Raw genomic sequence first — 25698 nt, forward strand, 5'->3', positions numbered from 1 at the left:
CAAGATCTTGAAGTTCAAATAAGAGTGTGCCACATACAGGATCCAGCATGAACTTAAAAGGGGAAACTGTAGGCATGCTGGAGTCAGGCCAAGCAGATTGGGGACACCAAATGAATGGTGTGGATAGTGTAGTGGTAGTTGCAGCAAATGGGGCTGACAATGAAGATCTGGAAGGTCAAGCAGTGTGTGTGGAAAGCCTGGTTTGAGCTTTGAAGCTCATTAAATTTTCAGAGTATCCATGAGGAAATCCAAGGCTCTCCATTTGAAAGTGCTCTTTTGCTACAAATGAAGTGCCCAGGCTTTCTGTATACTCCATGTGGCTCCACAAAGTCTGTGTCTACATATGCAAAGACAAGTGGACAACTGTGTCAGTAACCCACATAATTCCAGCCTACCCAGACCCCTAAGCTCACAGTGGCCATCTGTTAGGATGGGTCTTCCTGAGAACCACCTCAGTTTCTGAGATCTCATTGTAGGCAAGCTTCCCTGAGAAATCAGTTAAATTCCTAATGAGTCTCCACTCAAACTAGCCTCTGGTGAAAACTTGATCACTCCCTTAATTTCTTTCATTGTTCTGTTAACTTTTTTCATCAATTTCATAATCAGCCACTCTGTTGCTTATTGATACATTTAGGAAACTGTAAAGTCTTCACAATCAAGCTGTTGTCCATTGAAAAATTAATGAGTATTTAGTGATTTATGCTGAATTTTTTTAATTTGTTTTATTTTTAAAATTACTTTTATTGAAAAAGTCCTATAATTTAAGAAAGGAAAATATATGTCTGGAAAAGTATAAGAGTATCAGCAGCCTTACTAAATGCCAGCCACGTGCAACATGTAAGTGCCCCCTCTGCACTTTAAATCATTTTCTAAAGCAAGGGAGTTTGTTAAGTAAATAACTAGTCCTACAAGCTGGTACAAAATAGAAATAATAGATATTATTCGAATTGTAGTAGGAATTGTAGTAGTAGGAATTGTAAACAACTCACATACATCTCTTAAGTGCCACAACAAAATGTGAAAGGAAATCATTTGTTCCCTCTTCACAGATTTAAGGAAACTAAAACCTAGGGAAGCAAAAAAATCTGAACCCATGTCTGGCTAATTCCAACACCCATAATCTCTTTACTATAGCATGCCCTCTTCCTATTAAAACCACATGACTCTGTACATCTTAAGAAAAATGAAGAAGTATATTCAAATGGATTTAGCCTTGTCAAAAATTAACTTGGGCTTAAGCTTGAAGCCTGAAAGGGGGAAGCTGGTTTCCTTGATGATGTACATCTTTCTGGATGAGAACTTCTCTGAGGTTCGCTTGGGGTTTCACATTTCCTCCATCGTGGCCTGTCAGAAGGACACGTCTTGGCATAAAGACATGTAAAACCTTTATTAGATGCCAGTACAAGCAGCTTGCTAGGCATTGTGGACCTAGCCACATAAGACATAGTCACTGCCCTGAAGAAGCAGGGATACTGGGGGAGAGAATGAGTTCCCACAAGGAGGAAATTGTTGACATCAAAGAGGGACTGGAAGCATTCTCTGAAGTTCAGAGGAGATGGAGATTCTGATTTGGAGCTGAAAGAATTTGAATAGAGGCAGGGGATGAGGGGAAGGAGGGGAGCCTGGGAGACTTTCAAGGATTAGTAAAATTTGCAAGGGAGCAAACAGTGAGGTAGGAATAGGATACAGGATACATAGGAAGTAAAACATTATTTATCTTCATTGCGAGTAATAGTTTATGAAGGGGAATAACAGGACTCAGAAGTGGAAAGCTAAACTCCCAAAGGTTCTGGTGCCTTAAATTTTCCAGAAGGCTTGTACTTTATCCTGTAGACAGAAGAATTTTAATGGTTGTAATCAAACCCAACCTAGTGATTCCCACTGGGCTTGCACCCTGAATGTACTTGTATTGTTGCCCAAATATCACTCACTCCCTGGCAAAGGTCCAAACTTACTCATCTTTGTGCCCCTAACACCTAGCAAGGTGTCTACCAGACACATTCTGACTGCTCAATCCTCTCTTCTTAGAGGAAAAGTAAGTGAATGATCTCAAGCGGTTTTCCAGGAGACCAATCTGGTAACCGTGAGAAAGACAAATTGGAGGGGAGAAAGACCTACAGGAGGAGATGTCTGAGAAAGCTACTCCAGTATCCTGGGTGTGAGATTCTGAAAATCTGAACTTAATGGCAAAAGAACAGAAAAATAGGCAACTATTGCTAAAGAGATCAGAGAGAACTGTTGTCCTTGGACATCTGACCTAATGGTTCCTAATGTTATTCTGTTTCCTTTTCCAAACCCTCAAGCTCCCTTTAGGAGGGGATGTTAACTGTGAGAGAGGGGATAGGGCAGAGATACAACTATGATGATAGGATCTTGGCAGTCTCTCTGAGTCTAACTGGAGCTGACATTGAGAAATCTCAGTTCTACTTCATACATTCTTGGAAGTTTCCATATGGCCATTGATTCCTACTATGTCATTTACAGATGAAGACACTGAGAATCATTTCTCTAGGACACACAGAGAGTTAGTAGCAGAGCCTGCCATTGTATCATTTATCAAAAAAGTGACTTGACAGTCAGTGTTTTGTCAGCAAATAGGAATTGTGTTTGCTTCACCAGGATAAGTTATAAAGATTGCTTTTGTAACAGCTGCAAAGTGACTTCTGAGTTTTAAGGGAAAAAATCATTACTGCCTTCAAAAGAAAGCTCCTTAATATTAAGAGCTAGTCCCCTTCATGGACTTCATAGAGCCCCATGAAGAGCTTGAATGTCCAAGAGTAACCTGAAGATTAAGGTAGGGTGAAAGGGGCACCATACTGTCCCACTCCATGGGGCATCAGGAAAGCAACATTCTCCTCAAAGTTCATCCACCCAGAAAAGGCTCCTCCTCGGGTTTTTTATTTTCATTTCCATACTCAAGAACATCTAACAGGTTCTTTATTGGTCTTCTGGCTCGAATCTTTCTCCCCTGATTCTTTCCCCTTACTGTAGGTAATATGGTTTTAAAGACTAGCATTTTTACATAAAGAACAAAGAAACGGCTATGTCCAGAGAATTCTTAAGTGTCATCAGCCCATCCTGGGGAGAACTGCTAACTCTTTTTTTTTCCAGTTTTTTTAATGTTTATTCATTTTTGAGAGACAGAGAGAGCACAAGTAGGGGAGGGACAGAGGATCTGAAGCAGACTCTGTGCTGACAGCAGAGAGACTGATGTGGGGCTCAAACTCACCAACCGTGAGACCATGACCTGAGCTGAAGTCAGACACTCAACTGACTGAGCCACTCAGCACCCCCATTTTTTTATGTGATTATCACATTTGTCCAAACTTTGAGCTCCCATATCCACTGAGAACCATATGAGCAGCACACAGATCAGTCTTTGATAAAGAAATGCTTGTGGCTTCTCTGAAGGTGGTTTGCAGGGGGGCCTACAATTGAATTCCCTTCTCTAATACACGTTAGGAGGGTCCCTATCTGAACCTGGAAAGCCAGTTGAATTCAGTTAACATCATGAATAAATATACCCTATTTCACTTATTCCCCATACGGTATTTATTAGTCAAGTTACTGATAAGGAAATTGCTCATCTGTGGAATGAAATGGAGAATAAATCATGTTCTTTATGTATTTCTATGTGTACTTACTCTTGTTAGACATCTCTTTCCTAGGTCTAAAAAGTACTGCTGTTGAAATGATCAAGTTAATCTGCAAGCTTATATACTAAATTTAGTATAATTTATAACTGACAAAATCTGCTCACTACACAGATACACATATTTACTTTTACGATATGTTTTAGTTTGTGCATTCTTCTCCCTTCTCTAGTTTAATTGTTTTTAAGATACTTTTATTATTTTGTATATGTTGACACTTGAACGTGTGTGGTCAACCTCAAACCCAGGAGAAAAATAATACAAAAGTAAAATCTTTAAAATACCTTTGAAATCCAATATTATTTTCATTGCCTAATTAAGCTAAAGTTTTCATTGTATTAATCTTAGGAATGGTAAAGTGAAACATAATAAATTCACTTGCTCATCCTGCTCCCCTCCTGTCTAATATCTTCAGTTTTCAGTTTTTTTGCAGACATTTTTTTAAATGTTTACTTATTTTTGAGAGAGAGACAGATGCAGAGTGTGAGCAGGGAAAGGTCAGAGAGAAGAAACAGAATCTGAAGCAGGCTCCAGGCTCTGAGCTGTCAGCACAGAGCCTGACAGGACAGGGCTTGAACTCACAAACTGTGAGATTATGACTTGAGCCAAAGTCAAAAGCTTAACTGACTGAGCCACCCAGGCTCCCCCAGACATTTGTTGAGGCCATACTATGTCCCAGGTAGTGATTAGGCAGTGGAAGTATACCATAAGTAACACATGGTTCCAGCCTTTAGGAACCATAAAATATTCCCCAGAGAAAAACATGTTAACCAATAATGAATAGAATATGGTATAAGTGCTAAGTGAGAAGTGAGGCCAAGATACTATTTGAACTCAGACCTGGAATACTTAAACGTCTCTTAGAGTTCATAGGAAAGTTCCTAGGAGAGATAATGTCCAAAAAGAGCCTTGAAGGATCAACCAAATATTTTTTTAATATTTTTTTAACATTTACTCATTTTGGGGAGAGAGACAGAGCATGAATGGGGGAGGGGCAGAGAGAGAGGGAGACACAGAATTGGAAGCAGGCCCCAGGCTCTGAGCTGTCAGCACAGAGCCCGACGCAGGGCTCAAACTCATGAACTGTGAGATCATGACCTGAGCCAAAGTCGATTGCTTAACCAACTGAGCCACCCAGGCACCCCTCAACAAAATCTTGACCAAAGTGTAAAAGCTTCCATGCAAAGCTGCCAAGTGTCTACCAAGAAGGCAGAGGGAAAGCTGAGAACCAGATCATGAAGGCAGTGGAGAGTCTTTGGAAGATTTTACCAGAAGTTAGATTAGAGTTTTCAAAGATCACCCCACTATGTGGAATGAATTTCCAAAAGAAGGCACCCCTATAAAGCAAGAGTCCATTTCAATAATGTAAGTGAGACATGGATAAGGCTGTCCTAGGACCGTAGAGTAGCTATAGAAAAGAAAGAAGAGACCAGAAAATATTTAGCAGGAAAAAAAAAATGTGTAGCCTGGACCCCCCACATAGCATCAGCTGGGTCTCTTATTGAACATGAACATGCACAGGCTCAACCCCAGTCCTTTGGAATCAGAATCTCTGGGGATGTGGATAGGAAAGCTGCATTTTAACAAGCTCCCCAAGGGTTTCTTGAGGCTTGCTTAGATTTGAGATACACAAGCATAGTGGAAAGGTTTGGTATCAGATGGACTGACCAACTTCTACCAGAGTTATCATAACTTGTCTGAGCTTCAGTTATCTCCTCTGTAAAACTGGAGATTATGTTAAAAGAGATAATGTATATAAAGTACCTAGAAATATTAGCCCATCTCTTCCCCTCCCACCTCCTGCCTCTACCCACATGCACACACATCTCAAAATCACCCCTTTTAAAAGACTAGAATGAGCAACTTCCTAAAAGTAGTCATTTCCTTAGGTTCTAAATCCCCTTTTGCACAGACAAGAGGAAGGGTGAGTTGCTGCAAATTTTGTTGCTCAATGGGCGTCTTTGACTCTGTGCTTGCTGAGTCTGTGGTTGAGCAGGAAGGTCTGGAGGTCACAGTAGGACTGATCTCACTCGGTCCCCCACTCCTGCCTCTGCCATTGGCTGCAAGTCAGGATTGTTTCGGAGTCTTCTGCTATAGTGTGTAGCTACCTATGGGAAATTCTAAAACAGACCCGATCAGTGCTTACTGCACTGGAGAACCATTGCATTTCATTCAGTATACCAGTTACTCTGACCATCTGTAGATTGCCTTTATTTTCTACAAGTTTTTTTTTTTTAATAGGCATTGCTCATTTGCTGTTTACAAAAATCCTGTGAGGTATATATTCTTCATACACTCATTTTACCACGAGAAAACTGAAGCTTAGAAAAGATAAATAACTTAAGCTTATAGGGCTAGTAGGTGGTAGAGCTGGGACCTGCATTATGACATATTTTGTAAGCAAAACAGTATAATTGATTCTTTAAGGAATTTCTATGTATGAACTCATTCTAGACATTATTAGCATAGCTAATTCTTTCTATTCAATTAGTGATGCTAGGAGGACTAAAGTAATATAAATAGGAAATGTATAATTTGTGGTTGTATAAATGACAAGTAAAGTTTCATCAGATGGGAACACTAAGCTTTTGTTAAATTGTCTCCCCAGTATTAATTCAGAATGTGAAGTATTATTCAGAAAATTTAGCTCAAACCCATTTCCACTTTGGAAGGTAATCATGAATCAATTCTGATTCACTACAGAGCTTCCTTTAACCTGACTCTTTAAGGCAAAAGGCCCAGAGTCGCACCTTCAAGCTTGCATGTTTCATTTTGAAGAAGATTCTAACTCACTAAAAGCTAAAACATCAAAACTGCGACATAAAGATGTAGGAGTGACTATCCAGTCATCTGACTTCCTCACTACGGTAATCATACCCAAACTCCTAGCAAGCAAAAATAGTATATCTTGCCCCTTTTCAACTATGTGCTGTTTACACATGGGTAAAAAGTCTCTTTTTTTCAATGACAGGCCATGTACTGTCTGAAACATTTCAACAACAGCTTCTAGTATGTTCCTAATATTCATTCAAAATACCTAATTACTTTACCCTTTCATTAAAAAAGGGGGGGGTCTAAAATTTTACTGTTCTCGATCCTATATTTGGCTTTTCTAACTATGTGATCTGGAACTAGTAGCTTCTCTGACACTCTGATTTGTCAGTTGTAATAACAAAAACTGGAGAGTAGGTTGCAAGTTCCTTAAAGGCAGGGAATATGATTTACTTGGGGCCTGAAATAGTTCCTGGCATTCAATCAATAATTATTTAATTAAATAATGTGAGAATAAAGGTGATGTATTTAGAGAAAAGTTACATAAATTAGAAGGTATAGCCCACACAGTTTTTGCTGGGGCTTATAAATAGAGAACTGAATGATGGATTATTGCCTTGAAAGGAAGGTTCTCTATATCTGAGTGTTATTTCCCTCTCACTTCAATAAAAAGATTTTGTGTTTCCCCTACGTACCAGATACTGCTCTGGCCACTGAGTGGGGACATGAATGAATAAGGCCCTACCTTAGTCATCCCAGAGCTTACCTTCCAGTGTACACACACATGTACATGCTGTTAGAAACCAATGCCAATTTATGCATTATACTAAAATAACCACTGAATGGAACTGAAAACCAACCCAGAGCGGAATCAATAAAACTGTTGCTAAAATAAACTTTTTTTAAAACTGAAACAAAATTTTTTTTTAATGTTTACTTATTTTGGAGATAGAGAGAAAGCATGTGCAATGGGGGAGGGGCAAAGAGAGAGGGGGACAGAGGACCCAAAATAGGCTCTGCGCTGACAGCAGAGAGCTCAACGTGAGGCTTGCACTCACAAACTGCAAGATTATGACCAAGTCAGACGCTTAACTGACTGAGCCACACAGGTGCCCCAAGATGAAACCAATTTTAGACTGATTTCCAGGTTAAAGTCAGAAAGGTGGTTGTGACAGATCCACTCCTCTGGGATTAAGAAATTCTTCATGAATATTAGTAATAACTCCTTACATTTGTAGCACACTTTGGTGCATTACCCATTTCATTGATGACGAGGCAGGGGCAGGGGAAATGAGTGACCTGTCCACAGTTACATAGCCAAGTGTTGTCCTTTAGAGGTACATAAATACCATTTCATTTTTTCAATGAAGGTTTACAAGGTGTCTTTCACGTCCAGCATTGTGCTAGGGCTAGGGAGAAACAAATATGCATGAGGCTTTGCCCTTGCCCTTGGCAAACATTGAATGGTCTGGGAAAGATTTGGATTTCCTAGGAAGATGGCACTCATGATATGTAATCTGTTCCTCTCAAGCAGTCAAGAGACCTAATACTGTACCCGAAGCTATGCAAGTAGCCGAGTCATCTCAGGCAGGCCAACTACTCCTCTGTAAAATGGGATGGGTAAGAGGTGCATTGAACTTACTTAAGATGTAAGATAAACTAACCTAAAGAGACATAGTATAGAGGATATTAAGTCAAATCAAAATTATACGTCTCAAGAAAAAAATCCTTATCTCTCTATCAATCATCTATCATAATGTAATAGGCACCAGGAATCTACCAGCTCACATGAAGACATGAGACAATGAAAAGCATATGATGACTAAGGATTAAGATGTATGACATTCTGTGCACTTGAGGTCCATTGAGGGGGAAAAGGGAAAAATAAGTCTTTCCATGTAGCAAAGGCAATTTGTATCCATAGATGACAATGGACAAGCTATGAGGAAACATCTTTTGTTAGTTGTGATAGTACAGAATGCAGTTTCCAGAGTTCTGTGACATGTGGGTGAAGCTAGAGCTCTCCCAGCTGCTGTCTCAAATGTATTATAGGTATGAGTCAGTGTACCTTTGAGCCTACCTTCCTTGAAAAGAAGCAAAAAACTTGAAGATATGCTGTTTGCCTTTCATGTTTTAACAGCGTTATGAATATTTGTTACCACTTGTTGAAACTGATATTTGGGCATTCTTGCTGTGAATGGTGGTTTTTCCTGAAAGGCCTCAAGAAGCCACTGTTTCTCCCCATAATTGGCTTGTACTCACCTGACATGAAGAATTAACACCTTATCGAATTTGGGGCAAGTGTTCCACGAGAATGATCCAGCTGTCACTTATCATTCTTGGAGAAAGTGTTCTGGGAGCGCCCCCCAAGCCTAAACCCGCAGGCCCCTGTAGAGGTGGGAGCCCTGGAAACAACAGCCCAAATTAGTCAGAAAATAAATACACCAATTTATGATTGCTACTAAGGGATACTGTAGTTTTGTTAAAGGTAAGGAGCTCTTCTTTCCCCCAACTTATCCCCAAGAGCTGATTGAACTTCTGTGTTTACCCCCTTCTTAGTAAAGGACAAAGTGCACATTTAGCACATAAAGGATTTAATTGGATCACTATTTCTAAAATGTGAAAACAATATAACTATCATTTACTGAAGGTTATTTATAAGCCAGGCATTTTGGTAAATAAATTGTAAGGACTTTTTTCATTCATTCCTCACAACAACCCTATTAGATGAGGACTACATAAGGACCTCTTTTTTTTTTTTAAGTTTATTTATTTTGAGAGAGAGAGAGGTGAGGGAGGGGCAGAGGGAGAGAAAGAAAGAATCCCATACTCAGCACAGAACCTGACACGGGGCTTGAACTCACAAACTGTAAGATCATGATCTGAGCCAAACTCAAAAATCGGATGCTTAAACCACTGAGCCACCCAGGTGCCCCTAAAAGGGCCTCTTTTAAAGAAAATAATCCTTCTGGTCTCCCCTAGTGTTGACTAAGTCTTTTTATGATAATTTTTCCTAAATATATATAAACAAAATTAAGTAAAAACACCATATGCTTATAGCTCTTATCATCTATAATTAAAATAAATTTAAAAATTAGATTATATATATTTAAGAGCACCTGGGTGGCTCAGTTGGTTAAGCGCCCAACTTTGATTCAGGTCATGATCTCGCAATTTGTGAGTTTGAACCCTGCGTCAGGCTCTGTGCTGACAGCTCAGAGCCTGGAGCCTGATTTGGATTCTGTGTCTCCCTCTCTCTCTGCCCCTACCCTGCTTGCTCTCTCTCTCTCCTCCTCTCTCTCTGTCTTTCTCAAAAATAAATAAACATTAAGAAAAAATGTTAAAATTATTAAATTATTAAATTATTAAATTTAAAAAATTATTAAAATTATTAAAAAATGTTAAAAAATGTTAAATTATATATATTTAGTACTTATATATCACAACAACAAAATTCAGAATCATAATGTTGATGTCGTTGGTGATGCTTCAGTAACACTAAATCTTCACCTGCTGTGTAAACCTGGTAGTGGCTGCTGTATGGACATTTCTTTTGAGTTGTCTGGGCTGGGTGTGAGGTCAAGACTCGGTTCTCACACCACTGTCTCTCTAAGGGATACCCACTGCAAAACCAATGAGGGCTCAGGCTGGCCCTCACTCCTCACCTTTTACCTACCCCTAACTCAGACCCCCCCAGGAGTTGCTGACTGAATGATTATGGAGCTGGGTTACCACAGGACAGATGCCCTCTGTGGCTGAATTCAGTCTCGACAGTTTTCCTTGCCTGCCTCCCTAGGCAATGCTCAGCTGTACTCCCTTGGCATTGTGTGCAGATATGTGCCTAGAGCAACACCTCTCTCTATCCCCCATACAAACTGAATTATGCTATTTTTAATATACTGTGCACTGAGAAACCCAAGGAATAAGCTTTCTTTATTTCTTTTTCATTTAATAGTAGGATCTCCCCTGTGATGAAAATGCATAAGACTTTGATGGGGAGATTCTGCAACTTCTCTGTCAGCTGCAAAATTCTCCTTCTTTAACGTTTATAATCCTAATACTTGAAGTTGCTGATAAAGTGATAAAAGAATCATTCTGAACTCTATATGTGATTTCTGTAGAATGATTTATACTGATCAATTATTGCTTGCTTACTTCTTGAACACAAGCAAACATTCAGTAGCACTGAGTGTAACTGAGGGGTTCACAGTGCAGGCCAGACCTGCCTCTTGAGCATCTTTCCCACCATTTGTCTGATCCCCACTCTCCCCTAAATCCTACACTCCATCCAGAAAGCTTCATAGGATTAGGGAAGAGTGGAGGGGAAACCAGGTGGCTTTTGCGCCCCCTGTTGGGCAGGACTTTCCTCTGCCTGAACCGAGCTTTGCTATCTAGCTCCACCTGCAGTCTCCTATTCATTCTTTAAATCCCACTAAAAGCGGTGCCCCTGGGCCTTCTCCAGCTTCCCCAGTGATCCTAGCTCCCTCCTCAGTGCCCTCTTATATACACCTCCATGGTAGCAATTATAACACAACATGGTAATGATTTTCTTAAACTGTGAGCTCTTCATTTTGTGTTCCCAATTATAGCCACATATGGCCATATTCCATATTGTAGCCATATTGCCACAGAAGGGACACACCTGGGGGACAAAACTCATCCCACATACCATTCAGCAAGAGCAAGCCTGATAAAGTGAGCTTTTGCAATTCCCTTTCCCAGACCCTTTTGCCATTGGATGCCTGAATATAGTATTTGGCAAAAACAATAAATGCTTTTGGAACAAAAAATAATTATCATTTATTGAACACTTACCATGGCTAAGCCCATACATACCTGGTTGTATTCAACACTACAATAGCCCATGGTGGAGGTATTGGTATCCCACTCCTTTGGAGTCTTCAAGTAATGGATATTGCTGTCAAATGTAGTATCTCCTACCAGGACTGACACTCTCCAGCCCCTGAAATGAGAATGGGTAATAATTAAGAATGTTGTTTATTACATGCTATTTCCTGGCACTGTGCTATGTGATGCAAATGCATTTTCTCACAAGCAGAACACAACTGCTATGTGAATGGTATGTCCAAACAAGGTGAAAATACTCTTTCCCTTGAGCCAGGACAGTAGCAAGAAGAATGGAGAAGAAGTGACAGAAATGTGTAAGTAAGGAATGAAGGATGATTGCCAAGTTTATGGAGAAAGCTGAGGAGAAGAATTCTTCCCTAAGCACAATAAACATGCTCTTTGGTTTTAAAGTGACAATCAGTTACAGTGACAGACTCACCTGGTGTTTCCTATAGAAATAACAATGAACCTGCTTGGCTGTCAGTGAACATGAATAGGAAAGGTTTGTGGGGAGGGTGGGGGAAGGGAGAGGGAGAGAGTGTGAGAGTGTAAATAGAAGTGTTGGGGGTTTTTAAGGTGTTTTTATTCCCTTGAGGTGTGTGTGTGTGTGTGTGTGTGTGTGTGTTTCATGGCTTTTATCTGTGCACTCTAAAATCTTAGAGAAATTCAGATCCTCGCCAAGTGAAAATCTGCAATTTTATCAGCTACTATGTGAAGTGTAGCAAGCAGTGTTCAATTTTTCTTTCCCCAAAAAAATGTATTACTGAGAAATCCTTGGGCCACACATATCTCTCACATTGGAACTACGATCCCCTCCCCTCACGAGTGCTACCTGTCTTAGAAAACAGTCCACTAGCATATAGCATATGAAGTGCACCTCAAAGGAAATGTGTAGATGGAAGGCTCTGTGTGGGCCGAACAAAAGTGCCCCAGACAGAAACACCTTTCCATTCCTCTAACACACTACCTAACTGCCAGTGAGAGTTCTAACCCTCAGCCCCCTGTGACTCCATCCTGCTAAAATGGGGTTTCTCCTCACCCAGGTAGGGTAAATCAGCTTACAGCTTCCCTGCTGGCCTCCTGGGATCATATCACCTTCAGCGTAAGTGTGTAGAACCAGCTAGTGAAGACTGACCTAAGGGATTACCACAAAGGAGAGGAGCCTTGGGGAAGTTGCAGAAGAACTGGCATTCCTGAGAATGAAGAAATAAAACTGAGGAGTGATGTGGTCCCTGCAAATGAACATAATACTTTGTACTACTACAAAACATTCACTGTTATCAAAGCCCCTAGTGGACCCGTCACAGAAATTGCCTGAGCCATTTGAAAAGAATAAAGCAACAGAGATTTGTTTTCAGAAATAAAGTATAAAATTCCACAGAAAATAATTTGCCTGCAGAAGTCCTCAGCAATGCTTACCATGACCGTGACCGTAACCGTATCCTGAAGCAGAGTGGAATGAATTCTTGGAATCTTTGCAGTGATAGGAAAGGCAGTGTTACATAGTAGTGAAAAACTCAACTCTGGAGCTAACTGCTTGGGAATGAAACTTTGCTCATCAATCGTAGCTGTGTAAACCCTGGAGCAAATGGCCAACCTCTCTATACTTCAATTTCCTTATATATAAAGTGTAGACACAATTTGAAGCCACTAAATAGGAGTTCATGATATGTGTAAAGCACTTAGAATGCGAATCCATGTAAATCACTTATAAAAGTACCTGCCATGGGGTGCCTGGGTGACTCAGTCGATTGCACATCCAACTTCGACTCAGGTCATGATCTTTCAGTCCATGAGTTAGAGCCCCTTGTCAGGCTCGGTGCTAACAGCTCAGAGCCTGGACCCTGTTTCGGACCCCTCCCCCACTTGGCACTCTGCCTCTCTCTCAAAGATAAATAAACATTTAAAAAACATTTTTTTAAAGAAGTACCTGCCATGTAGGTTAGCATTTAACAAATGTTAGTTTTTAAAAAATGCTATTATGGGGAGCCTAGCTGGCTTAGTCAGTAGAGCATGCAACTCTTGATCTCAGGATAGCTATAAATTTCCCTCTTAAGTACTGCTTTAGTGGCAACCCATAAATTTTCATATCTTGTCTCTTTATTCTCATTCATTTAAAACTATTTTCTGGGGCATCTCAGTGGCTCAGTCAGTTAAGCGTCTGCTCCTTATTTCAGCTCAGGTCATGATGGTTCATGAGATCAAACCCCGCTTCAGGTTCTGCACTGTCTCCTCAGAGCCTGCATGGGATCTCTCTCTCCTCTCTCTCTGCCCCTCCCCCATACTCTGTCTCTCTATCTCTCTCTATATATATCTCCCTAAATAAATGAAAATTAAAAATATAAAAATAAATATATTTTCTAGTTCCCTTGTAATTTCTTTCTTGACCTATTGGCTAGTTAGAAGAGTACTGTTGTTCTGTTTTCTTTTGTTTTTAATTTTCACATGTTTGGGGATTTCCTAAATTTCTTTTTGTTATTAATTTCTACTGTCTTTCCATTGTTATACATTCATTAAAGCTGATGCTTCCAAAGACTCCCTAACAATATGGGAAGTTGCTTCTGTCCTCATTACAATAATTGACTCCCATTTAGTGAGCTTTATTAAGTGTCAGGCACTATGATAAGAGCATATCACATTATCGCATTTAAATACTCAGAACTGAGACCCATAGATTAAATAGCATTGCTAAGGTCATACAGCTAAATTTCAAAACACTTTCCCATAAGACTTTACTATATGTTATCGTAGTTAATAAAAACAAATCAATTTAAAATTCTGTAGACCATATCATACAACTAAAGTTAAGCAGAATAATTTCTTCAAAAACAAAGAAACAATAATGTTAAAAGTGATTTGTTTCTCATAATGAGATGACAAGTAACTTTTTCTCTCTATTTCCTTTTAAATTTTTCTAAAGGAGACATACTTAATTTGTTGGTAGAAAAAGTATTTTTAACAAACTAGCCTATTAGTTAGGAAAAGGAATAAAACTTAATTAAGGGGAAAAGTTAGAAAAGAAAAATCAAATGGTAAATTTTATTGAAGGTATTAATACTACTAAAATCCTTTAAAATTTCTATTTATTCAATTATGGACCATAGAGCTAAAAATGTAATACTATGCAAAAATGCAAACATATGAATAGCTGAGCCACCACATTTTTATTACTAGTAATAAACAGCAAATAAAAGTAAATCAGATTATAGAGCATAGAATTATGTGATGAAATTCATGAGAAAAACAAATTCTAAGAGATAATAACTGCAGAGAAATGCAAAAAATTCAAATATCATTCATTTGACTATGGCCTTATCCTTCCATTATTTCCCCCCCCCCCCACTTTTTCCAGATATTTGTTGTTCCTCCTGCTCCTCCTCCTCCTTCTCCTCCCTCTCCTTTTTTTGCCAGAAGTTTCCCCCATATTAGCAATGGGAGTCATCACTCAAAACTTTGGTTCATACATTCATTTGATGAATATTTTTTGGGTACCTACTATGAGCTAGATCCTGGAGATACAGAAACAAAAATGATATGGTATGTGTTCTAAGATCAGAGTGGCATTCACTGTGACCAGTTATTCATGAGAAGGGGAAAGGGGAAAGTGTCCCCATAACTACCACCTGGGTCAAGAGATAGTTGATATATCTCTATATATTTAAGAGAGTAGCCTAGGTTAAAAATGTATTTTGGGTAAGTGTCGTGGTTCTGGTTCTAACCATGATAAAGATAGATGGATAAAGACATAGTTCATACTTCCACAACCACTGACTCGAATTCTATCGTCATAGTTTGCCTGTTCTGGAACTTCTTATCAATGAAGTCATACATAAGTACTCTTTTGTGTCTGCCTTCTATCACTCAGCATAATGCTTTTGAGATTCATCGATGTTGTTGCTTTTTATTGGTGAAGTAGTTCAATCTTCTTTATTGTTTTGTAGCAATAACAATATATTGTGTGTATGAGTATACCACAGTTTATGACTTCCCCTGTTGGTGGATATTAGGATTGTTTCTTGTTTGGGGTCAATATAAATATTCTTGTACATGCCTTTTGTGGACATATGTTTTTCTCTTGAGTAAATATCTATGGGTGAATTTCTGAATCATAGGTTAGCTATATGACTAACTTTATAAGAAACTGCCAAACTATTTTCCAAAGTGACTATACCATTTTACATTCCCACCAACAATTTTTAAGAGAGTTCTACTTGCTTCACATCCTTACCAACACTTAATATGGTTAGTCTTTTTAATATTATCCACTCTAGTGTGTATGAGATGGTATCTTGCTTTGGCTTTAATTTGCTTTGCTCTGATGACTAAGGATGTTTTTCATATGTTTTTGACCAGTTGTATACCTTATGTTAAGTATCCTATCAAGTCTTTTGCCCATTTTCTATTGGATGTTTTTTTCTTTTTATTGTTCAGTTGTAGGAGTTTTTAAATATTCAGAATAAAAATCCTTTGTCAGGTATATGTATTGTAAATATTTTTTCCCCATTTGTGGATTGTCTTTTCACTTTCTTAATGACCTCTTTTGAATAGCAGAAGTTGTTAACTATGATGAAATCTAATTTATCATTTTTTTGTTATCATTTGTGCTTTTATGTTATATCCAAGGGATTTTTGCCTATCTCAAATTAAAAATATGTTCTATATTTTCTTCTAAAAATTTTATAATTTAAGATTTTAGAACTGGGTCTGCAATTCATCTCTAGAGAATTTTTGTGTGTGGCATAAGTTATGAATCAAAGTTCATTATTCCATATAAATACATAGGAAGAATATAATTATGAACCTCTTGTACCTATTACTCACCTTCAACAATTAACAAACCATGAACAGTCTTGTTTTATATATTCTCATGTATATTTGTAAAATTACAATCATTTTAGTTATTGTTATGATCCAGAATTTAATCCAGGGCCACACTTCGTTAATGTCCTTTAATCTAGAATGGTTCCTTAGCTCTACATGTTTTTCAAGATACTAGCATTTTAAGAGGATGTCTCTTAATTTTAATTTTTTGGATTATTTCTTCATGGTTAGTTCCCTCTAATGCATTATTGGCAGGAATGCTACATCAGTGATATTGCATACATCTCAGTGCTTTCCATCAGGAGGCACATGGTGTCAGGTTATCTCACTTTTTGGTGATGCTAAGTTTGATCACTTGGTTAAGGTGATATCTGCCAGATAACTCTACTAGAAAGGCACCTTTACTCACCTCTTTCATAATTAAATACCTGTGAGGAGATAAATATCATGTTCCTCAAAAAATTTTCAATTAATAGTCAACCGTGGATGATTCTTGCCTGAATCAATTATTACAGTAGCTGAAAAATGGTGATTTCCTGACTTTACCATTCCTTCTATAGCTGTCATTCTATTCTACTATAACAAAGAACTTTCTCTTCCTTCTCATTTTGGATTAGTTAATTTAGTTATTTTTGGTAATTTGCCTGGACTCATGAATTTCTTTTTTAATTCAATGTGTAGTACTCCATTGCTGTTACTATTCATTTTAATATTCAAATTGTCTAGATTTCACTGGTGTGATCCTTTTAAACTGACTTAGGTGTCCTTTTGACATGGCATCATTAGTTTTAGGTTTTTTAAACTTTGTATTGATTTTGTGTTTATGTTTAGTACTTCTTACTTTCTAGTCCAACAAAGTGTTTCAGACTCACCTTATACTTTCCCTGCTGATGGAATAAACCATTTCTTCAAAAAAAAAAAATTAGTTCCTTTTTTGGGGAAACAAAAACTTCCTTATTTAGGAATCAAAATCTGAGGACCAAGTGTGCTTTTTGCTCCTAGAGTATCATTACATCTAGGCTCCTTTTGTGGACAAAGAGAGGAAATAAAGTTTTTTGGAAAATCATAAGTTCATATTGGATGCCTTTAATTACTATTCACCATCATATGATTCTTCCTCTCCTTCCTCCATCCTACAGTTGTAGCTCACTCTTAATTCTATCTTTAGAATATATTATGAGGGTACTCACAATATTATGGTCCTCTCATATTTTCTGAAGCAAATGCAGTGTGTCAAATCATTTCAACTGTAAATATATCAATATGGCATGACCACAATGCCATTATCACACATAAAATTTACCAATTACTGAATTAACAAATATCCTGTCTTTTTTCAGGTCTCAAATTGATTCATAAATACAATAATTGCTTTTTTGTTGTTTTGTTTTGTTTTGTTTTGTTTTGTTTTGTTTTGTTTTGTTTTGTTTTAAAATGTGTTTGTTTAAGCCAGAATGAAATCTATTGTAGTTGATCCATCCTAAGTCTCTTCTGATTTATATGTTTTCCTTCCATTATTTTTCGTTTTCTTTCAATTTCTGTGTTTAAGAAACCAGGCCATTTGTTTTATAGAATTTGTTCCAGATTCTCCTGATAGCGTAATCTATCACGTTTCTCTGTCTCTTTATTTCTATAAACTGGTAGTTGGATGAAAGGTTGAATTATATTCAGATTCACTGGGGAGAGAAGGGTTTTGTTTTGGTTTCTTTTCTTCTGAGAATAGAGGTTTATAAAACTACTCTGTAGTAGTATTTTGTTCTCCCTTCAGGAAGCATATATCATCTGGTTGTCTTTTATTTACATGTGTGATGTTACCAGCTATTGATGCTCAATGCCTAGATCCATTAATTCATTAGGATTGAAAATGGAACCCTTTTTGAATTGGACAATATTATAGACACACATATGTATGCGTACATCCATATAGACACATTTCTGGGAACAGCTGTATCTAAAGCCAACTCTTGGCTTTCCTTTAACAGCCTATTTGTTTCATTCTTACTCATTCTTGAGCCTCTTTTGTTATATACAGTTCTCATTTCTGTACAAAACCAGGATATATATGTAATACAAAATGATGGCCCAAATTTATAGTAACAGTTTTCCAAAGGGAATACAGTTATCTTAGAGGAGGGAAGACAAGAATGAATTAAGAGGAAAGAAGCATTTATAAAAGATAAGGAGGCCACAAAAAGTGTGTATCTGGGCTCCGTATAAATTTAAATCTAAATTCTTCCTGGGGAACATTCATATCACAAAGGCAACATTTTAGAGCTAGGAAACATTTGAGATTTGAAAAATTAGAACAGGAAGATGAGAAAAGAAACTGAAACATGCCCCTCATTTTAAAGTTTTCTGGATGAAAAGAATAAAAAATATGTCAATTCACTCATGTGCCTGTAAGAACATGGGATTCAAGTGGAAGAAGGAGCAATTTGAGTTTTTTGGGTTTTTTTTCCTTTCTTTCTTTCAGCAATGCCATTACAACTTAGGGTCATGCTGGGCAGTTTCATACCACTTGACCTAACAACTCAGAGATATTTAAGTGACAGTGATAATATGCTGACTCCTTGTATGGCTGCTCTAATGTCTGTCACAACATGAAAGGTATTCATTTAACAGAGGAAGAGCAGAATCAGATAAACAAGGCATGTGTATCAGATTGATTGCAAGGGTTGGGGGAGTGTGTTTTCCTCTCATTCAATTCAAGATAAGAAATATTCACTCCAAATAAAATTTCAAACATGCTGTGTTTGTTTCCTCCCATTCCATGATGTAGGGGTTGGGGAGAGGTTCCTTTTTTCTAAAGGCTTTATTGAGATATAATTCACATAGTATACAATTCACCCACTTAAAGTGTACAATTCAATGTTTTTTAGTAGATTCATAGGGTTATGCAACTATCACCACAATCTAATTTTAGAACATTGCATCTCCCCTAAAACTAACACCATATTCATCAGCTTTCACTACCCACTCTCTGTATACCCCATCCCCAACCCTAACCAACCACTAATCTACTTTGTCTCTATAGATTTGCCTGTTATGGACAATCAACTTTTAAATTGCCATTCATAGCTTGTCCCACTGAAATTCTTCTTTTATTTCATTTTTTACATTATCATAAGAACAAGAACAATAGCATAGAGTCCTCCAAAACATGAATGGGTATCCAAAAAAAAAAAAAAAAAACTGTAACAGAATAACCCACGAAACTATTGTTGGATCCAATAGCACCTGATGGCTTAAATAAATAACTGCCAAGCAGTGAACCTGTAGGAATGATGACAAATTATAGTATTATGAGAGTCAAATGGTAATAATTTTAAATATCAATTTGAAACAGGCTTGAGTTACAGAAGGTTTTCTGGCTCATAAGAACAGCAATTTTGGAAATCAGTAATATTTGCAAATTCAAATCCTGACTTTACCTCTCATTGACTATGCGACTCTGGACAAGTAACAGAAGACTTGCAAACTTCATTTTCCTCCTCTGCAACATGAGAATAATGATGATACCAACCTCATGAAGTTAGTGTGGAGATTAGCACATGCAGAGCTTTTAGAACAACCCTGGAGCATAATAAGTGCTCCATAAATTGTAGTTGTTGTTGTATCACTTTTGTTCATAAGAACTCAATACTTCACAGGTCAAATTCTAAAATGGAATTCTTAGATATGCCAACTTGCCACTTTACACATGTGATTGGTATTTTCAAAGTCTCTGTTCAAAGAAGTTTCCTGCCATGAAAGCATTAGATCGAGATTTAAGATACTGCAATGTAGAGAAAAAAATAGCATTGACCAACTATGATATACAGAGATGCAAACCAGCCTTCAGCTGCTTTAGAGCCATGTGTTCTATAAATAGTAAAAGTGCTAATTTATTATTCTCACTTAACAATCATGTAACAGAATTTCCTTTTTTAAGTTAAAAAAAATCAACAGAAACAAAAGTTTATATAATGGTATTATACATGTCTAATAAAAAATAAAGACTAGTGTTAGAGCATTATAAACCACATATATAACCTCTTGGATTTGAAATGTTTAACTAAGACCCTAAATGTGTGACTTTTAAGTCTTTGAGTGTGAATGGAAATTGTGATTTGGTTTTGTATCCGTAAATGTAAGTCGGTTTAACCACCGATGACTCTATTACCTTCTCTTTAATTCTAACACAAAATGACTGTGGGTAATAAGACTAATGCATTAGATAATTTAATTTTGAGGAATTGTTATGTTTTTTCTGTTCTTTTAAGATGTGGTGCTAAATATTATTATATCCCAATCAGGTGACTCATGATATACAACATTTTCATACTTGGGAAATGTTAACACATTACAGTCCTTGCTTTGAAAAGAGAAAAGAATTAATCACAGATAACACATTTTCATTTCCTTTGACCCCATGAGACAAGCTAAATGATGTGGTTTGCATGTGGCCCCATTTTGGCCCTCAAACGCCTCCACACTGTCCATCTGTGTCTACATTTTAGCCCCAGGCTTTACTTCTTTGGGCATTGTTTCATATTTGCATGAAAGTCTGTAAAATATTTTTTTTTTGCATGACAAGCCATCCATGATGTTGAAGTTAAATGTCTAACATATCTTGCAATATCACATGTCATTAATTCTTACATAATTTTTTTCTTTTATTTTCAGTTACTGAAGTTTAAATATGCTTGAAATGTAAAAGTGGCATGAAACTGGAGTGATGCAAGAATGTTTAATGTTCCTTTAAGGACTTGCCATTTTTTAGCTGGGAAAATCTGGGGGGAGTTCCCAGCCTTGTCTTCAGACACAAATCCTTTGGACACAAATTATGGCAAAACTATATGGAACCTAAGTGCTGTCAGCAGAGTAATAAATTCTGAAGCAATACTTCTTTCTATCCTGAGAATGTATTTCTAATACTTGACATAATAAGTATAAAATATGTTCCCTAATTTCAAAAATTCTTAAGTATTTGATTTATTGTTTTTTCTTAAAGCTCTCTTAATGGAACATAAAATTAAGCTCCACTGATTTTGGTGAAGTTCCCAGCACCCAAAAAAGTAACAAGTTCCTGAATGACAGCACCAAAATTTTAGCACTTTAATGTTTCCTAAGTAAACATGACTACCAAAATGGATATTTGAGAGTGCATTAGTATACAAAGAAGATGAGTTATTTACACTATTTAGTCAAGCTTCAGATCAATAGGGCATGCAACTAATTCCCACCAATGGGCCAAAATACATACATCCAAACACGTACTTTTTCTTCCAAGTAGTCACCCTGTTGTCCCTACATTTATTACTACCAGCTGCCATTGCTAAAACTATTTTAGAATACCCCTTGCCAGATTACCTTTGTAGTCTTTGGCGCATTCCTTTTAATACCTACATGGTAACAAGTCTCGCTCTTTGGAGAGTGACTCACAAAGCCAGTCAAATAAGGATGATAATCAAGCTGGTGAAACATTTTTTTTAAATGATATGTGAACGTGAAATTACAAAGACCTGCATCACCTACAGCTTGTAAAAATGATGGTGAACACATGTCCCAAAGAAGAACCCCACAAAGCTTCTACATAACAGCAAGAGTGGGAATAAATGAAATTTTCTTAAAGAGTTTTCTAGGCAAGCAAATGAATAACTTCAAATTTATTTTATTATGTATATCTGTATTACTTTTAATTCAGCCTCATTTTACATTTTTAAGAAGGGTCCTTCTTAAAGTATTTTTTATCATGTCAGAATGTAGATGAATGACCATGATTTCTCCCTCGCCTGAGTGAATATCAAGTTACTATTTTCCAATATCGGATTTTAGTTGACAGTGTCCTAGTTGTCACCAACTAGCTCTGTGATATCAGCAAGGGACTCAGCTTTGCTGTTGCCTCTAGCCCCCTGTCTACAAAATGAGGGCATGGGGCTCATATGTCTTTAAAATCTCTTTTGAAAGAATAATTATCATATATCTATGTGTAACACTATATTTGTCATATATCATAAATCCACACACTTGTCTGTGTGTTTTCAATTAAGTCCAAGCTGAAGTAACTCAAATGCAACTTATTAGAAATGATGTCCAGGCACTGATGTGTCTAGTATCTCTAAGAAAGTCTTTTCTCCCTGATAGTAATGATGACGATAAAGATCTCATTTGTATAGCACTTTTGTTTCTCCCGCATTACTTAAGTCTCACATCCTAAGAGCTGCTATCATTATCCTCATTATACAGATGAAGAAGATTTTGAGGTCTAGAGAGATTCAGTTACCCATCTAAGGTGATGGGCTAGCCCATTGCAGAGCCAGGACAGAGGCTCCTGGTCTTCTGCTTCCAATTTAAGGCTCTTTTCCTCCATCATCATTTACCTGCAACCAGTCTTTTCATTAGGAGGCAGTTTTTCCAAAGTGTCATCATTCAGAATTTACACTCCTTGAAAATAAAATCTACTGTTAAGGACCCTCTGACACCTCTTTAGACTATCCCCTTGCGTCACTACAGCTCTCTCTGCTTTTACAAACTAGTTGTTTTGTCAGCATGAGTGTGACAACAATTAGACGTCCCCTGTTTTTGCCCCATGCCTTTTCTCCTTCACAGTCATTCAATGACAAGCGTAAAAAGAGCTTCATCTTTTCACGAAAATTCCCATTCTACAAGAACAAGGAGCAGAGTGAGCAGGAAACCAGTGATCCTGAACGTAAGTAGATTCTCGAAGAGAATGTCACATGCAACACAAGAGAAAAATATTCTTCACGGGCAACACGCATGATGTAGGCTCCCCCCACGCCACACGCCTAGGCAAACAAACACGGCAGGCAGGCAGGTCAGGGCTTACTACTGTGACCAGTGTTTGGCTGCAGTCTGGATCCTTCCCTTGATGTGGCTCTTCTTTGCAGAATGCATGGGAGAGGGACTTCAGGAAGCTTGGACTTTGCTTCCAACCAGAATTTTTCTGTGACCAGGGCTGGGTTTGTCTCTTCTATCATACAGCTCTTGAGGGCTTGAGACGAATTCTTTTCTGAACAGAAATACCATATTCCATTGCCACATGTATGTTTTGGAATTCTAGCTCATTGGGAGTGATTAAATTCTCTCTACTGATTGCTAGCACCATGTTTACACTCTTCCTCCCAGCCAGTGTTAAACACTTACTGAGCAGCGGGCTTGTCCTGGTGGATACTAAATCTAAGAATTTGTTTTGAAACTTGGAGTGGACCATTGCTCTAAGTGGCACATTTCTGTGGCAACATGAACAGTGGGCAAAAATGGCTTTTGGCGAATCTTCCTCTTTTTTATAACAGTCTTCTGATTTTTTTTTTTTAACTAACAATCTTTTGAGTTGCTTTACAAATCTTTGAGTCTCAGCCCGGGGAGTTTGGGGTGAAAGTCGTTTCAAAAGAAGAGAGAGTGGGATCCAGATTGCTTAGGCAACATGGTCTGTCATGGTAGTATCCATTTCAACTCCACTGACTTCTTCCTTCCTCTTCCGTGGCTGTTCTTCCTCTCTCATTGCTCTCTCTGGGGACTTCCATGCAGGACATCCCCGGATTAGGTGACGACGGTTATGGAACAAAGACTCTGAGTAAGTTCCCAGGAATGGTCACTGTAACTTTTCTTTTCTTTTCCTTTCCTTTTGAGTTTGGCTTTTGTTCCTTTTCTTGAGGGCCTTTCACTCCTAGCATGCACAAGATACGAGTTTTATGTTACCTAGCTGTGAATGCTCCTCCAGAGTAATTTCAACCGTTTTGTTCTGCATGTCAGCATTGAAAAGCAAAGTGTGTCAGGCACTGTAACTTCTGTTGCAGTTCACACCTTCCCTTTCTGACCGTGTGATGTGGCCAACATGGTCCTGATGCCAACATGGCATCCCTTGCTCTACCGCCTAACACCTCCCAGAGAGCAAGAAGCCATGTTGAAAGAAAGGGCGAGCTAAATGTCTAGAACAAGAAAGCAGAAATGTACTTTATGTCCTTTCTTCTGCCTTTTTACCCAGAAATATTTAATGACCTTGCCAACTTCCATAATTGGGGTGTACTTTGCTATTAGTAAAAGAGCTACTTTATTGTCAAAAGGAACATGCATTCTCAAAAAATAAACATTAAGCTATTTGATCTTCCATGGGTAATTCTTTGTTATTAACTACGGTTGATTTTTTTCCCCGACTTGCAGTGATCCTGCTTGGCACGTTTGTATGATAAAATTTTAGATATGTATTAATATGTTTTTCTATCAGTCATTTATTAGCTGTATTACATCATCAGGTCTTCATTCTATAGTATAGAGTGCAAAATAAAGTATATTAAACCTTTAAATTTTCTAGTTATTAATGCCTTAGTCTGTGTCTCATTGCACTGAGCAGTAAAAAATAATAATCCTGTGTTAATCTACTATGCTATAATTTTTCTCTCTGTAATACTAACACCATTGTATAGGCACCAATGAAATAAGAACAGTATTGTGTCTTTTGCAGCTGTATCACATGTTCATTTTTTTGGTTGATTTCGTTTTGTTTTAATTTAACAGCTATGGGCAATATTCTTAGAAGCTGTTCGTTTCATTTGTATTAAACAAAATAGCATTGAGCTGGACTTTGTTTTCAAGAGCTGTTTCTATAACCCTGTGTAATGATATGCTTCATCCTTCAGATTGTTAATTTGGACTCTTTTTTTAGATATATATGTAGAAAACAAAATCTGATCAAGAGTAACTACTGATCTTTTTGAAAGATGAAAACTTTATCTGTGAGTCTCTATATGGAGTATGTCATAAAATTTTTCTTGAATTAGTGGCTAAAGTTCAGGTATTGATTTCAACATTACCTGGACAGCATCAAGTACCACCAGTTTCTAGATTTTCAACTGGGGTCGGTGGGGGGAGGGGAAGCATTTTGGTATATTGTTAATAAATGAACATCACTAAAAAGTAGCTGTTATTAGAATGTCAAAAATTTGAGTGATGACCTTTTAAATTCAGAATATGCAAATGTTTGTTTACTTTTTAAAAATTGAACAGATTTCACTAAATTTATTTGCCAGTTAATGCTATTATTAGCCATAATTTGCACTTTAGCTTGAACATATTTTCAATTTCTCTTTACATACAAAGTGGAAAAATTCTGTTATACAATATCTTGATAATAAGAGAGATTGGCTAAGCAAAACACTGAATAGTGTAGCTTCATTCTTAAAGTAAAAAAAAAAAAAGACTAAAACCCCTGTCATCCCCAATTCAAGGTATTTGAGATAATCATGTACATGAAGATACACCATTGTTGGGTGTGTACCTTGACTTTTTTCAATAACAGAAAACAAATTCACATTTCTTTCCCTGGTGCCCCTTTGCACTTGTAAAATGTGTGCCTAAATTAGCAGTGTAGTCCTGGTCATACATGCACCAACACAAAGAGAAATAATTCATGTGATTTTGTGATTTTAACTCATGTTTTGGTTTTCCTTGATTTCATTCTCTAAAACTAATCCTTCTAGGATGTATTAATTAACTTAATTTTGAGAATCCTTTCACAATATATACACATATCCCATTATCACATTGTATACTTTAAGTGTATTACAATTTATTTGTCAATTACACCTCAATAAAGCTACAAAAA

General features: G+C 37.4%; 1 protein-coding gene across 2 annotated transcripts in view; it reads left to right on the forward strand.

Moving 5' to 3' along the window:
• The window catches only part of DLG2 (discs large MAGUK scaffold protein 2), a 780826-nt gene that overhangs the window by 727520 nt on the left and 27608 nt on the right, over nt 1-25698 (forward strand). For both annotated transcript variants that reach the window (XM_032595102.1, XM_032595101.1), the window contains one exon: nt 22686-22785. In XM_032595102.1, the coding sequence (XP_032450993.1) occupies nt 22686-22785 (100 nt within the window). The remainder of the gene's footprint in view (nt 1-22685; nt 22786-25698) is intronic.

Source organism: Lynx canadensis, chromosome D1 (assembly GCF_007474595.2).
Source record: "Lynx canadensis isolate LIC74 chromosome D1, mLynCan4.pri.v2, whole genome shotgun sequence".
In the NCBI taxonomy this organism is placed as follows: Eukaryota; Metazoa; Chordata; class Mammalia; order Carnivora; family Felidae; genus Lynx; species Lynx canadensis.